The 14,773-nt window shown below is 39.7% G+C and overlaps 1 protein-coding gene across 1 annotated transcript in view; it reads left to right on the plus strand.

The window, feature by feature from the left end:
• dym (dymeclin) overlaps window positions 1–14,773 on the plus strand; it is a 54,812-nt gene that overhangs the window by 15,122 nt on the left and 24,917 nt on the right. Inside the window, exons 9-14 of the mRNA XM_029444141.1 lie at window positions 5,493–5,678; window positions 5,807–5,985; window positions 8,227–8,352; window positions 8,499–8,612; window positions 8,820–8,914; window positions 12,823–12,922. Coding sequence (XP_029300001.1) covers window positions 5,493–5,678; window positions 5,807–5,985; window positions 8,227–8,352; window positions 8,499–8,612; window positions 8,820–8,914; window positions 12,823–12,922 — 800 coding nt within the window. The remainder of the gene's footprint in view (window positions 1–5,492; window positions 5,679–5,806; window positions 5,986–8,226; window positions 8,353–8,498; window positions 8,613–8,819; window positions 8,915–12,822; window positions 12,923–14,773) is intronic.

Raw genomic sequence — 14,773 nt, forward strand, 5'->3', positions numbered from 1 at the left:
CATGATAATAACATCTTTCTTTTTTATCAATACATTTTGACTTTGGACGCTCTGGAGACTACTGGAAACTAATGATACGAATTATGTAATTCTAATGATATTAGATCATATTGGGTACAGCCCGAGTATCAGTCATCAACATGCATTATGTCCACTGGGTTATCTTGGCAGAACGCCTGTGTTACAAACTGTGCAGTGAAGGTCTAACAGAAGGAGCTAAATGCTCTATAAAGTCTGTAAATCCACACTCAATGTTCTGGACTAGACTACACTACTACAACTTGCTTCGCATGCATGCTTTTTATAGAAATCTTTGTTCCTTATGTAAGTAGCATGTAAAATCATTCATGCCTACACACTCGCATTCATAGACGGTCTAGATTTCTTTCCCCCCAGAAACAAGCAATGGTCATTGGCAAAGCAAAGCCGTGCTTCATTTCCGTCGCCATGTTAATGTGTGGGTGGGTAGGATGTCTCTTCCTCTCTAGCTTTTACACACTCTGCTGTCTGAGTCTAAACGACAGTCTGCAGGGGGATTATCGCCCAGACTGGCTACTCCTCTCCTCTATTTTCACTCTACTCTACACTTTCTTCTTCTCTAATCAACTTAACTCTACTCGACTCTTACTTACTCTACTCTACTTGGACTACTCTGCGTTCCTCTCTTTCCCCTATTCTACTCTAGAGTCGTACACAGGTCCAGTTTTGCAAGCCTGCGCCTGCAAAGCTCAGTACCGGAACCCATTATCCACATTTATCTCCAAGTCCGGACCCAACCAGTTAATATAAGACCCGCGACCCGTGACTGAACGCAAAGGCTACTTAGTCACTCACTTTTAAAGTGTTTTATTTTCACCCTGATTGAAGCTACGTTCTCCGTTCTTGAATCCCAAATCCAGCCGAAGAAAATTCTCTTTCTCTGGCTGCGCTCGATGCGGGGATAGCGAGCAGATTCCGTGCATTCACTGCCCGGCGCTCACAAGTCCTGGTCCCTGATTATGCTTGATGACATAAACTGATTTAGATGTCAAATAGTGTACAATCATTTTAATTTCTGATTTCTACAGAAAAAAACCAAAGCTATTTTTATTCTCACCCACTGCCCACCCGCATTTAGTTGATTTTGAACCATGTCGTTGAATTTATATACATTTATGTTATATACTGGATCGTTAACTGATCCAGTGCAGTACTGCGTTCTACATTACGTTCAATACTATTTGAGCTATCCGTCTGCCTAGATCCAGACACACGTGAAGATAATTCCTGTGCAATCTTCATGTTTCATGTTGCTGCTGTCGAGATGTAACTGTAACTCTGATCCTCTTAAAGTCCGGGGTCTGTCGTCCCAATCTACTCTGCTGATGGTGACAGCCGGACAAACACAGACACCTTGTTATCTCTACATGTATGTGGGTTAGATCATCATTAGTATAGTATGCTTAACAGAAATGTTGCTGGAAAAGGGTATAAAAAGATAATGTTTTTTAGCCCAAGCTTTTTATTATGATTCTGATCATTTGATACACAAATCATTATAAGTCTGTGGAATGTTTTCATTTGTTACATATGTTTTTGTTAGAAGGATTTTGGATTGGGTTTGGGTTTGGTGCTTTAAGCATATATTTTCATTTGTGTGAGATTATCTGAATAATGTGTTTGTTTATTGACTGTACAGCAAGTTTCCACATTTTTGGATAATCATCACAAGTTTGGCGTACTTGTGTGTGTATCTGCGTGCTTGGCTAAGGCTTTGGCCTTAAGCCCTGATGGCATATTTCATTCAGTGTTATGCAAGTAAATAAGTAAGTAGCACATTCTGTCCGTCTCTCTGTTCACCAGGCGCTCATATCTCTGTCTGCACTGAAGGCTATGTTCTTAGCTGTAACTATGAGAACATTTTTCCCACCTCAGCTCCCTTTTCGAGTTCCTCCACAGGCCTCTGAGATGTGCACAGTGATGTTCAAGCGTATGTTGCATGTGGCACAAGTGAACACAAAAAGAAATGCAGATTTTTAACCTGTTTCACAGAGATTAAGTCTGTTTTGGTGATTTATTTTTTACTGGTGATGTATATATGTTATCCATGCTAGATGGAAATATCAACCACTATTGATCAAACCATTGTATTGTTATGAAATATGTACATATGTGTGATCCTGAGAAGTATTTTCAATGGATTGTCATAAGAAATACCTGCAAACTAATGACATTCCCATCGGCCTCAATTGTACTTTGTGTTTAGTGCTAATTAGCGAATGTTAGCGTGCTAAACTGAGATGGTGAACATGGTAAACATTATACCTGCTTTACATCAGCATGTGAGCTTTGTCGTTGGGAGCATGTTTACATTAGAATTTATCCACATAGTCTTGTTTTTGAGGAGAAACTTTCCACTTATGGATTTAAATTCACCACCAAAGAAAGGCAGTTGAGCTGTATTATGTTTTAATAATTATATGTAATTCCAGTTATTCCTTTTCTTTTTTTTAAACAATCCTATCCTACTGTTCTGGATGTCATATTGAAAAGGGACTAAATATATTTAGTCTTTACTTATCATTTTAATATTGTGTATCATAATTAAAGGCATAGAGGGGGGATCTTTTTGTTTTAATATTAATGTATTGTGACGTTCAGCAGCTGCATAGAGGGAATTAATGCAACAGAAAAGAAATCAGTGAGTGTTCCTCAAATATTAAGAGGGAACGTTCCAACTTAATTCAGACTGGAACCAATAAGTATTTAAGCGCTTTTTAAGGAAAGTAAGGTAATGATATTCCCCCAATCAACAGTGTAATAACAGTGGCATCATTAAATGCCCCAATGGCGCATGTGTGCGTGCGTGTGTGTGTTTGATGATACCCATGATATTATTTTTTATGGGGTCGTGGTCGGGTGAAGTAGATATTAGGGGGCAGATGAGGAATTAGAAGTGATTGTTTACCGCCTGCGTCTGAATATTTGGAAAGACTCTGTAGATATTTGTGTGATGATATTTTGGTTTGAATATGGAAGTTGTATTTGTGCCGACAGTCGTGTCTGATAGTTGTGGTCATTATGTAAGGCTACACACAGCCTTCTGTCCTCAAACCAATGCTTTTTCAAACATTAAAAACTCATCTTCCATCTATTTTAATGGGTTGTAATGAGCATTTACGGCGTGTAAATATTGTAAGGAGACCAGGAGAGAGTTGTGGCTCATGAAGACTTTTCAGAGATGAGAAGATCAATTTCAAAGGTTGTTGTGGATACAGGCTCAAGTGAAGTAAGACTTTCTGGGTGCAGTTGGGTTGCGTGTTTCACAGTAGGATGCCTTCACTGCCCCTGAGTCCTGAAGCCCAGATTTTGATTTTGGCTTGCCAGCCTCTGTGTCCACGTATGACCTTCTCTTTTCCTCACTTTCCCCTTCCCTTTCCTCCTCCTTCACCTTCTCCTCCTCTTTTTCCACTGGGCGGCTGGCCAGGGCCGGAGCAGGCCTTAGCAGTGTAGCATTATTGGGTTTATGTGGTGGGCAGGGAGACAGGCAGAGGGAGCCGAGCCAGACGGATAACAAACGGCACCCTCTAAGGTAAAATAGGTGTGTGTGTGTGTGTGTGTGTGTGTGTGTGTGTGTGTGTGTGTGTGTGTGTGTGTGTGTGTGTGTGTGTGTGTGTGTGTGTGTGTGTGTGTGTGTGTGAGAGAGTGAGTGCAGGAAATGTGGCTGCCAGACCGGGCTCTCTGACACTGTTAGGCTAGTCACTGTGGTGCCAGTGATGAGATGAACAGGGCTCCGTCACAACTTGGCTCTCTCTCTCTCTCTCTCTCTTTTTCTCTCTCTTTCTCTCTCTCTTTCTTTTTCTCTCTCTTTTTCTCTCTCTTTTCTCTCTCTCTCTATCTTTTTCTCTCTCTCTCTCTCTCGTGTGTGTGGAGAGAGACGGACACATAAATGATGTAATTTACCTCTTGGGGATTTCTTTTTTTGTTTTGGATGCAGTTTGTTGATGTCCTTTTTGCTCAAATATAAACAAATGTATTCCCTTCCTCACTGGAGTTGCATACACAATTATAAGCACAAAGTCAGACTGAGTCTTTGATGTGCTGTGTTGGAGGCAAACCAACATACAAACCATGGATGTTACTAAGAATTGTACACAGTCACAAGTTGTTGAAAAGAAACCCTGAGGCAGAGTCATGCATAATTGATGAAGACCCTGTGAGGTTGAAACCAGTCAAACTTTTAAACAGTCACACGCTGTTCCTTTTGTTCTGTCTCCTTCCATTCAAAACAGTACAAGAAGAGGACACTGTGATGTGAGCTCCCATTATCTACTTGAGTTAATCTTTTAATGTAGGAGGATGTCAGTGGACATGAAGCATTTTCCACCCTATAATGTTTTGAACTAGTGTCTCCTTGTTTGCTTTATTTTTCTGGTTCAGTAACCAAGTGAACGGAGTGTGTAATAGCCGGATGGATCAGGATGACTTTATTCTCTCATCAAGGAAATTGTGTGCAAGTTCGGATACATTTATCTGCTTTTCCATCCTTCGCCACTAGATGGCAACAAATCTATTTGGCTTCACCTCAAATTCAGTAGCTTGATCAGTGAGGACCTGCTCGACATGCTCACACTGTCCTTGGTCCGTGCTTACTGTGTGGCTAGACGTGCAGGAGCCAGAGACTGTCATCTGTGTACCTTGGTGTTCCTGCTTCTCGTGCTTCCCATGAAAGCACCAGCACTTCTGCAGCTCTGTAGGAAATTCTGCTCCCTCTCATCCCCCAACAAGAAAAAACAACCCTACTCCAGTTGGCCTGTAGTTCCAGTTTCTCTTTGTTCTGTGGCGCCGTCTATGTTGTTTCAAATTTCAGGTGCTGCAAACCGTTGTGCGTGACACCCATTGTGCCCATTATGAGCCATGATTACATCAGTCTGACTGCACACACTCTGTTGCATTCACTTTCATATAAAGCATAAATCAGTTAAAGGCCGTAGAGCTGCAAGTTGTGGGAATACTTAAATGCTTTCTATAAAAAGGTTGACATGCACAACCTGACTGCTCTTCATTACTGTGTCCTGCACAGATCCATCCACCCATCTGTTGTACTGAAACAGCAGGCTTCAGTTCTCAGGCCAGTTTTAAAAGTCTTAGAATATCCAACCTGGAGCACACCAAGGGAAGTGTGTTGGAGAAGCTGGACACGATATTTATTTTCTGTGCTTAAAACGGCTGTAATCAATATACTGAATTATTGCTTTGAATGTAACACACACTGGAAAAAAAATCCAAAATGAGCTGAAAATCCATGAACCCACCAGAAATAAAAGTCATGTATACCTAGAAGGGCACTTGGAGAGGGCAGACCTCTGCCAATCTGCCAAGTAGATTTTCTTTAATTCTACCGACCGACAGATAAAGAAACAAAACATAACTTCCTTGACAAAGGTAATAATAAAGCAAACTGGAATATGTATATATTTTTATCTGTGCACCATTTGTCTCTCTGTCTCCAGGTGGGCTGTGGAGTGTCTTCACATTGGGTGGAGCTGGCAACAAAGCCGGGATAGAGCAGGAACAGAACCCCTTACCTTTGTCCAATCAGAGCCTTCTGTTACTGCTGGTGCTAGCCAATCTGACAGACGGGCCTGAGTGGCCCAACCCCTACCGCCAGGCTATCACTTGTTTCAGAAACACACAAGGTAATATATTTTATTTGTTTTAATCCGTGGTACATATTTGAAAGTTGTTCATGTGCATGACATGTTCCAGAGGGTGATGAAAGAATGTGATAAAATTATAATCCAGACATTTACTTCTACCCATGTAGACACGTCGTCACTATCAGCAGAGCATCCTCACACTTTCCAGATCAATTTCAACAGTCTGTACACAGCGCTGTGTGAGCAGCAGCGCTCTGACCAGGCCACTCTTCTACTGTACACCCTCCTTCACCAGAACGCCAACATGAGGACATACATGCTCTCCAGGACCGACATGGACAATCTGGTGGGTAGGATGGCAATGAAGACGTGTGGATGACTTGTTTATGTATGCCAACCTGGAAGTTAGCATCGCCCTGGTACCCTAGACTCTGTAAGCTCTGTAGCAAACAAATGTATATGACACTTACATGTTTTGTTCAGCAAGATAATCTTCATTAATGAACTCCACTTTTGTGATTTTTAAAGTGTAAATGCAATGGCCAGAAGAAAAAAGCTAACGTTAGGCTATAAGCAAACTACACCACGGTCGCATAACTCACGCCACCACCAGTAAGTAGATGAGTTTCCCGCCGTGTTTGCCGTTTAAAAGCCCCGACAACCTCTGTAGTCTCATTTAGCCACTTGTACACAACCGCCTTTTTTAAGACATGTACAAAGCTTCAAAATTCACGAGTGGGGGATTTACTAACGTATTATATGTCGTACAGAAAAACGTTAAAATCTCTTAAACTAGTGTTAACCACAGACCTCATTTCAGGGAACTATCCAAAACCTATTGGATTCGAGATGAGGGAATCGGAAGTGCAGAAATGCTGCACTCTATGACACACATGCATGCACATTCATTATTCCTGTCTCAATCATTATGCAGTTCTTCCTTACACTCATGGGTATGGCCATGAAATCGTTTCATCTAGGACCAAATGCTATGACTCGGTAAACAGCGAGGATGTATGCAGTGGCAGCTGGTGCTATTCTGTCCATGTGGGACAGAGCCAGTTAATCCTTACAGCAGAGTAAATGTACTGAGGCATTTAGTGAATGAAAATCAATCTCTAGCTCAGCATGTCAGATGGTATCACATATGAGCATGGCAGACAGTCACATATGAGGCTTTTTCAGTGCAATACTAAATAATTTGGATTTATTGGATAGGCGTGGGAATAGAAGTTAAAGTAGTCTGCATCTGTTTAGCTTTTGCACAAAAACTTGGCATGTAAACTAATTGCAACAGAAAAATCATGTGCACGAAATACCTTTTTAATTGACGATCGTATTATTATTTTTTAAACGGCCTTTCTGTGTTATTCCCTATTTATATTTGCTATAATAAAAATATCATCATTAGCAGATATAGATTGAGCTTATTATGTAGGGGGGCTACTAATGAGTCTAGCCACAATATAGCACCACTGCACGACGGTGTAATGAGCTAACACTGCTTCTGTGTGGGTTGATCACTCCCCATGCTAGCTACTAACTGCTTTCCCTCCGACACTATGATTCTGAGAATTCAATCTTTTGCCCACTGTTGTCGTTAGCGAATCACTTTTACCATCTGTTCTGCAGACTTCTGAATATAACATCTGCCTCCGCCTATAGTTTAGCAGCCATGAATGAGTAATTAATGTATATGTCTTCTCCACTTGCATCTGCAGAGCTGCTTTCACTGTTTTACTGTCTCCCTCCTTCAGTCTGTTATCATGTCTATAATTCTCTATTTGAATATTGCTGTTTATTGTTGTCGATGGTATGTACAGCACTTTGTTCAGCCATCGCTGTGTTTAATTGTACTCTAGAAATAAACTTACTTTTACTTTTGTTCTCAGTTTGCAGATGGTAACACTGCTATAGTAACACATTATTAATAGTACTTTATGTAGTACAAGTGAAAATTAGTGCAGCACAATATTAGGAAAATGTCATAATGTTAAACAGTATATACACTATAAATAAACAGATATTAAAGCGTACTCAGTTCTGCCTTTCAATACTCAAAATACAACAAATTGAATTATAAAACTGAAAGGAAATGATTGAACATTAAACTGAACAAAGAAGACACCATTTTAAGAAAATAATGATAGTTACATTTTAAAGTGCAGTTTTACTGATACTCTTTCAGCAAAGTAAATTATCCCTTTGTGTTTATTGCACAAGTTGACTTTGCATGTCGATAAAAAAACCAAAAGAAACAAACACACAATATATTATGCAGCCCTAGTAATAAATATGATTGTATCAAAGCTTCAACAAAGCCCCCAAGCAAGACGAAAAAACCCTCCTTTCCATGAATAGAATACTACAAAGAATACCTTTGTGATTGTGCATACTGTATGCTTTGTAGAAAAGGTATTCTGCTTTTTTTTTGTTGCATCTGTTGCAAGATTGATATTTACATTTCTGTCCCCTCAGGCTGTTTGATTGTGGATTCTTGTAACAAGGATTTAATGAATGTCATCTCTGCGACTACACCTACACACATACTCAGCCATTCCTCTCGCTCTCCCACTCTTCCTCCCAGGTGTTGCCCATACTCGAAATCCTTTACCACGTTGAAGACAGAAATTCTCATCATGTCTACATGGCCCTCATTATCCTCCTCATCCTCACGGAGGACGATGCCTTCAATCGCTCCATCCATGAAGTGGTGGGTAGACGCAATTAAATGTTCACATTTACTGCATCGTCACTGGAACCTTTTCTTTACTTGTAACGGCTCGGATAATGGCGAAGAATTCCTGAGGTTTCCAACAGTTATGTCTTATTTCCTGTGCGTCTCTCTCTCTCTCGCAGGTATTAAAGAACATCACATGGTACACAGAGAGAACATTGACGGAGATCTCACTTGGCAGTTTGCTCATCCTGGTGGTCATCCGCACCATCCAATTCAACATGACCCGGACAAGGGTAATTTCAACACAGGTTTACACACACAGTATGTGCACGTGCATTGCAAACAGTTTTGCATTCAGAAACCAAACCGTAATTAATCACATCCACAAACGGCATTTGTCCTCATTGAACTGTAAAGATTGAAATAAGTAATATGAGTAATATGTAGTTTAACAGTAACTTCAGTAACAGGTTTATGTTTGTGTGTGTGCATCCTCTCAGGATAAGTACCTCCACACCAACTGTCTTGCTGCACTTGCCAACATGTCAGCGCAGTTTCGTTGTCTCCACCAGTACGCTGCCCAGCGCATCATCAGGTGAGGACATACTGTAGATGTACAAGTGACAGACAGAACAGATGATGATAGAATATGTTTATTTAATAAATCCATTATCTATCCGACCTATTCTCTCTGTGAATAGTGGTTTGCAAACAAAGAGTAAAGTTGTCAAATACTCAAAGTAACCAAGTCTGTTTTTATTGTGTACTTTGCCTGTTTGAGATTGAATATGTTCTTTTTGGTGAATTAGAATCTGGATCTTGACTTTGTATCCTCCAACTAAGGATGTGTGATATGGATAAAATTCTCAGTATATCGGATTTTATATCCCAATATTGATGCATATTTTGATGTGATAACTTGAGGAATTAAATGATCATACAGGGATGTATGTTTTTTGGCTAATTCAGTGAATTAAATACCACAAAATACTGTAAAAATCAAAGTCACTTCATCAAAAATGATTCAAAACATATAGAAAAATCCAATATTGCCTTAAAACAGTTCTGCTCTTTGACTTTCAACATTTCCAACAATGGTCTAATACATCTAGGGATGATAAAACGAAGAAAAAGAAACTACCACAGTATAAATGGTATGGCAAAATTGCTGACAGTAGACACAATTTTCTCATGTCATTGTCTTATTTCCGACCCCTACTAACTAAAAACTAAACTAAAATGCGCTGAATGTGCTTCCCTTCTGGCTTAAAACGAGGTGCTCAAAAATAGGAATAGGAAAAAGGTGGCACACCATCAAAGAAGTAAATGTGTTTTGGCCAGAGGCCTTCCTCGGGGTGTGAATATAGATACAGTCTGCCCAATCTAGAGCTATTGCACAGGAGAGAAGGTGCTTTCTGACATTCTTGTAGTTTCATGTACTAAAATCAACTGCATAAGTAGTATACATCACACTGAGTAGCATGCAGGCCTCAACACAATTTGTATCTGTGAGGCAAGCAAAGACGCCAAAGGAGAGACAGGAATCGCCCAAAGACACGGGTGGAAGCTCTAATTCACATACAAGCCCACTCATTCATTTTAATGATCGTTAGAGTAACTTGGCTGCAGCAGAAGAGACTAAGAAATGAAATATTGAGAGAGTGGTGTGCTTGTGTAGAGAAGAACATAACACAACATTATGTAACTCAAGATAACTGAGGGAAAGGATTTGGTCCATGAGGAAATGTATGACTTAAAGGACAAGATCCAAACTACACACACACACACACACACACACACACACACACACACACACACACACACACACACACACACACACACATCAAGGCATTTGTGACGGTTAGTGAACTCCAGACACACAGGAAAGAATGTTTCCTTCCTTGAAGATGTGCACACATTCACGTACACCCAAGGATCCTCTTATCTCGCTGCCTGTGTCTCTCTCCATATCTGTGACGCTTTAGTGTTTTGAGTCAGAGAGGAACACTGTCTGTTAATGTCTGTCCTGTAGTGATGTAGAGCAACTGACTCCATGTCTGATGATGATGATGATGATAATAATAATAATAATAATAATAATAATGATGATGACTATGATGGCCAGGGCTGGCCTAAACTGGCTTGCTGGCTTGATAAAGGGAATTTCCTGCCAGGAATTTCCAAATGTCTGCCTGGCAGTGCTGAACTTTGCTCCTCAATAGACGCTCAGAGAGAATCACAGTTGGTGCTGTTCATTTAGAGGCAGCAGTGTGTTTGAATCGTCTCCACAACCACTCTGCATCTTTCCTCACGATTTACTATTCATCCTCTCTCACCATTAATAATAGCTTTTTGCTGCATTGTTCTTTTGTCCTCCATATCCACAGTCACCACACATGTTAATGTGTCCCATTAATCTACCAGTTACTCTCTCCATTAATTGTTTTGGTCTAAAATATTTCTTCAAACTGCAAAAGATTCCCATAACAAGTTTCCAGAGCTCACGGTGACATCTTAAAATTGCTTGTTTGGTCTGACAAACAGTCCAAAATAGTGGCCTGTTAATTTTCCATAGATCGAATCATATATAACATAAAATAAATGATTTGCTGATAAAAACACAATAAAGTGCACAAAGAAAAGCAGAGATATATTCGTTAATTGTAAATGTAATCTTTATCTTACGTCTTCTTGGATATATTCCATAAAAAAAGAAGAAGCATTTTAATGGAAATATAATTTTGATCAGTGGCTCAAGCCTTGAAATGAGTGTGTACACATACACACACACAGCACATGACCACACGCTGTGTGTGTGTCCACATGAAAAAAGAATCCTTTGAACTAGGAGAGACAGAGCGCCTTTACATCTTCAGTGTGTTGGGGGGACCACTTCTGTCAATACTTCAGCCTCATAACTGATTTTGGGATCAGGCCAGCAGTGTGGGAATCTTTATGTGTCGCTGTCTCCCGGGCCGTGTCCGTCACTGCCTCGGCACAGATGAGGGATGTAATTTTTGGGGTAAAATGTCCCAGGTGGAACTTGGTCGGTGGTCTCATTTGAAATAGAAAAAAACTGACTAGATAATACAACAGGTCCCATTAAGTAGTCGTAGCTATTAGGGTCTTTGACATCAGGTCTGCAGATAACAAGTAGACCTCCTCATAGCTGCTCAGATATCTCCATTCAGCTATCATTTAACCAATTAGCCTGGAGAAAGAATGGTGTGTGTGTGTGTGTGTGTGTGTGTGTGTGTGTGTGTGTGTGTGTGTGTGTGTGTGTGTGTGTGTGTGTGTGTGTGTGTGTGTGTGTGTGTGTGTGTGTGTGTGTGTTGCTGACAGATGGACAGGTGTAGCTTTAAGGGGCTTAGCTGAGCTCTGCATCTGAGTTTCCTTAGCCCTTTGCTGTCATTGAAGTTAATTTATTCTGCAATTTCTTTCCTTGATTGACACACAAATTAAACATTCAACAGCCTTGGGGGCCTGGAAAGACTATTAAAAAGTTGTAATTAAAACAGAAGGTCACTAATAATTATGATAAACACCGCAATGAATACGATATGAGACTCTGAGAAATAAGACTCAGTGATAGAGAACATAAGATGCAATAAAGAAGAAGAGAAAATATTTTATTTTTAGACAACCAATATAGTAGAACTTGTTTTCTTATATATTTCTTGTGTTTTAAAAACAAAGTTCAAAAGGTTACTTTAGGTTAGGTTAAAAAAGTGTTTTCTCTAAAGTTTCTTGTGTGACACACGTCACAATCAGTTTACTGTGTGTGTGTGTGTGTGTGTGTGTGTGTGTGTGTGTGTGTGTGTGTGTGTGTGTGTGTGTGTGTGTGTGTGTGTGTGTGTGTGTGTGTGTGTGTGTGTGTGTATTGACTCATCCTGTTGCTGCCCAAGCATACGCTTATATAGGACTCTTGATGTACTGTATGCCTGTGTTCAGCCATCACATTAAATCATGCCGTCCCATCCACACAACCGTACACACGCACACAATAAAAGGGTAAAGCGAGTTATCTTGTGGGTCAAATGGCAGACTGTCACCTACAAGGGCAACAAACACATACATGTCAAAGTACTGGAAGTATGCAAAAAAAAAAAAAGTAACCAAGGCTGTGACCTGCGCAGGTCAAATAAAAGCCAGGTTAGAAACAGGAGTTATGATCGTAAATTGATGGTAAATGAAGCATAATGTTCCATATTTTGACACATCATTTCTAAAACTGTCTCCTGCCAATTTCATGATTATTTGTTATTCCAAAACAAAATATTATTCAGTATTTGAAAGGCCTCATTTAGAAATCAAAACATGTCGGTCTCTAATAATAATCTGTTTTTAAATGAAGTAAAGGTCACTGTTGGAGTTTTTACGGCACATTAATTACTGCGGAACATGTGCAGTGTAACGACTGTGTATTTGGGCTCTTTGGTGAAGTGCATCATTCATCTGTCTTTGCTGCTCTCACTCATTTATCCCCTGTCTGTGTCTGTGCAGTTTGTTTGCTTTGCTTTCCAAGAAGCACAACAAGGTTTTGGAGCAGGCAACACAGTCTCTGAGAGGCAGACAGGGAGACAACACAGCCTTACCCGACTATGTAAGTAACACACGCTCTCTCTCTCTCTCTCTCTTACAATGTGAAAGAATGAATGAAACATAAAGTGAATAACAATTTTAGTTCATAGAATGAAATAGATATGACATTTTATTTATATATTTATACGTTTATCAAGTTAGTATTGGTACAATTTCAATGTGACTTAACTTTAACAATGCAAGACGTATAAAACAATGTCATTGTTAATGTACTGATGATAGCAGAGATGTTAGTAGGGATAATAAAATGTTTCTAAGATATAGATAACAAAACAAATCTACTGATAATAAAATAAAGAGATGTTAAAATGAAATGAAGAGACGTTAATAGCAGGGATGAGGCAAGACAGCCATTCGTCTATAAATAACAACATAAAGAAGCAGATGCAATCAGTTTATTAGTACCGGTAGTTGCCAAATGATGTCTACTTGGATGTTACAGATGTTGACACGGTGGTCTGTGAGTGCGAGGTTACTTGAATTTGCACTTGAAGAAGCATGAATTTAGATTTAGAGTTTAGCATTTTAAACATTTGATTTTAAGAGATTGATTAAAAATGATTATCAAGTAACTTATTTTTATTATTTTATTATTATTATTATTTTATTTACGTACGGGACTATTTTTTTTTTTTGTTGTTCAGATTAAATAAACAACATATAGCATTAGTGATCTTTAGAGGTGCTGGTAGGCCGATTTATTACCTTTTTTGGACGGAACCAGGCTATCTTGTTTCCAGTTTTATGCTAAGCTAAACTGAGCTAACCATCTGCTGGCTGAAGCTTCATATTTAGCATACAGGTGTGACAGTGGTACATTTTAATCTTAACAGCACCACAACAATAATAAGTGGCGGAGCTTAAACAATACATTTAAAATGATGTCGTCCCAATGCAATCGGGTATCAATAGATCTTGTTAGTACACCACACCTGACCACTGAGTCCACTTTGTGTACTATTGACAGTATAGCTGTCTGTATTTGTGTTCAGGCACCTCTGCCTGTACACGTCTCAGTCTGGCTGTCTCATTAGATTTGCTTGGTCCGAGGTTTGTGTGTGTGTTGTGTGTTGTGTGTTGTATGTGTGTGTGTGTGATGTATTAGGAGGTCCCCATAGATGCCCTTAGGTCTTGTGGAAACGTGAGTGTATTTGAGTGCTCCTTCAACCATGTAGCGACTGTCTGATGAGACGCCCTTAAAAATAGACATCTGTGCACAAACATAAGCACACACACACACACACACACACACACACACACACACACACACACACACACACACACACACACACACACACACACACACACACACACACACACTCATAGAAACATATTAAATGCAATAATCCAGCTTTGTTTTGATGCTTCCTTCCTTCAGGGCTTCTTTTAATGCTCTGTTTTATTTACACATGCATAAACACCCACTACATGTGACTGAGAATAGAAAATAAAAAAATAAAGAGAGTTCACTTTGCCTTGATTTGAAATGTTCTCTGTTAAATATATCAGTCAAGCCAGCTCAGAGTGAGTATAATAATAGTGACAACAATAATAAGACAAATGCACGTACACACAGGTCAAAGCTTAAGGTCGACTACTCAAAACCGCTGCTGCTTTTGGTAGAGTTCCAGTCTGTTGCTCAAGGGCACAAGGCACATTTTCAGTAGGATTATTTCATGGGAATTTTAAAACGAGGGTTTTTTTCCTAGAAAAGTGTCTGACATCCTGTCTGGGTCATAGACTTTTAAGACAGATCTGGTCAACTTTTCTGATACCACTGTTATCCTTGAGCTTAGACTATACTAACTCAATGTGACATTGGTTCCCATGTCTACAAGGGTTCCTTTGGCTT

The sequence above is a fragment of the Cottoperca gobio genome, chromosome 12 (genome assembly GCF_900634415.1).
Source record: "Cottoperca gobio chromosome 12, fCotGob3.1, whole genome shotgun sequence".
Lineage (NCBI taxonomy): Eukaryota > Metazoa > Chordata > Actinopteri > Perciformes > Bovichtidae > Cottoperca > Cottoperca gobio.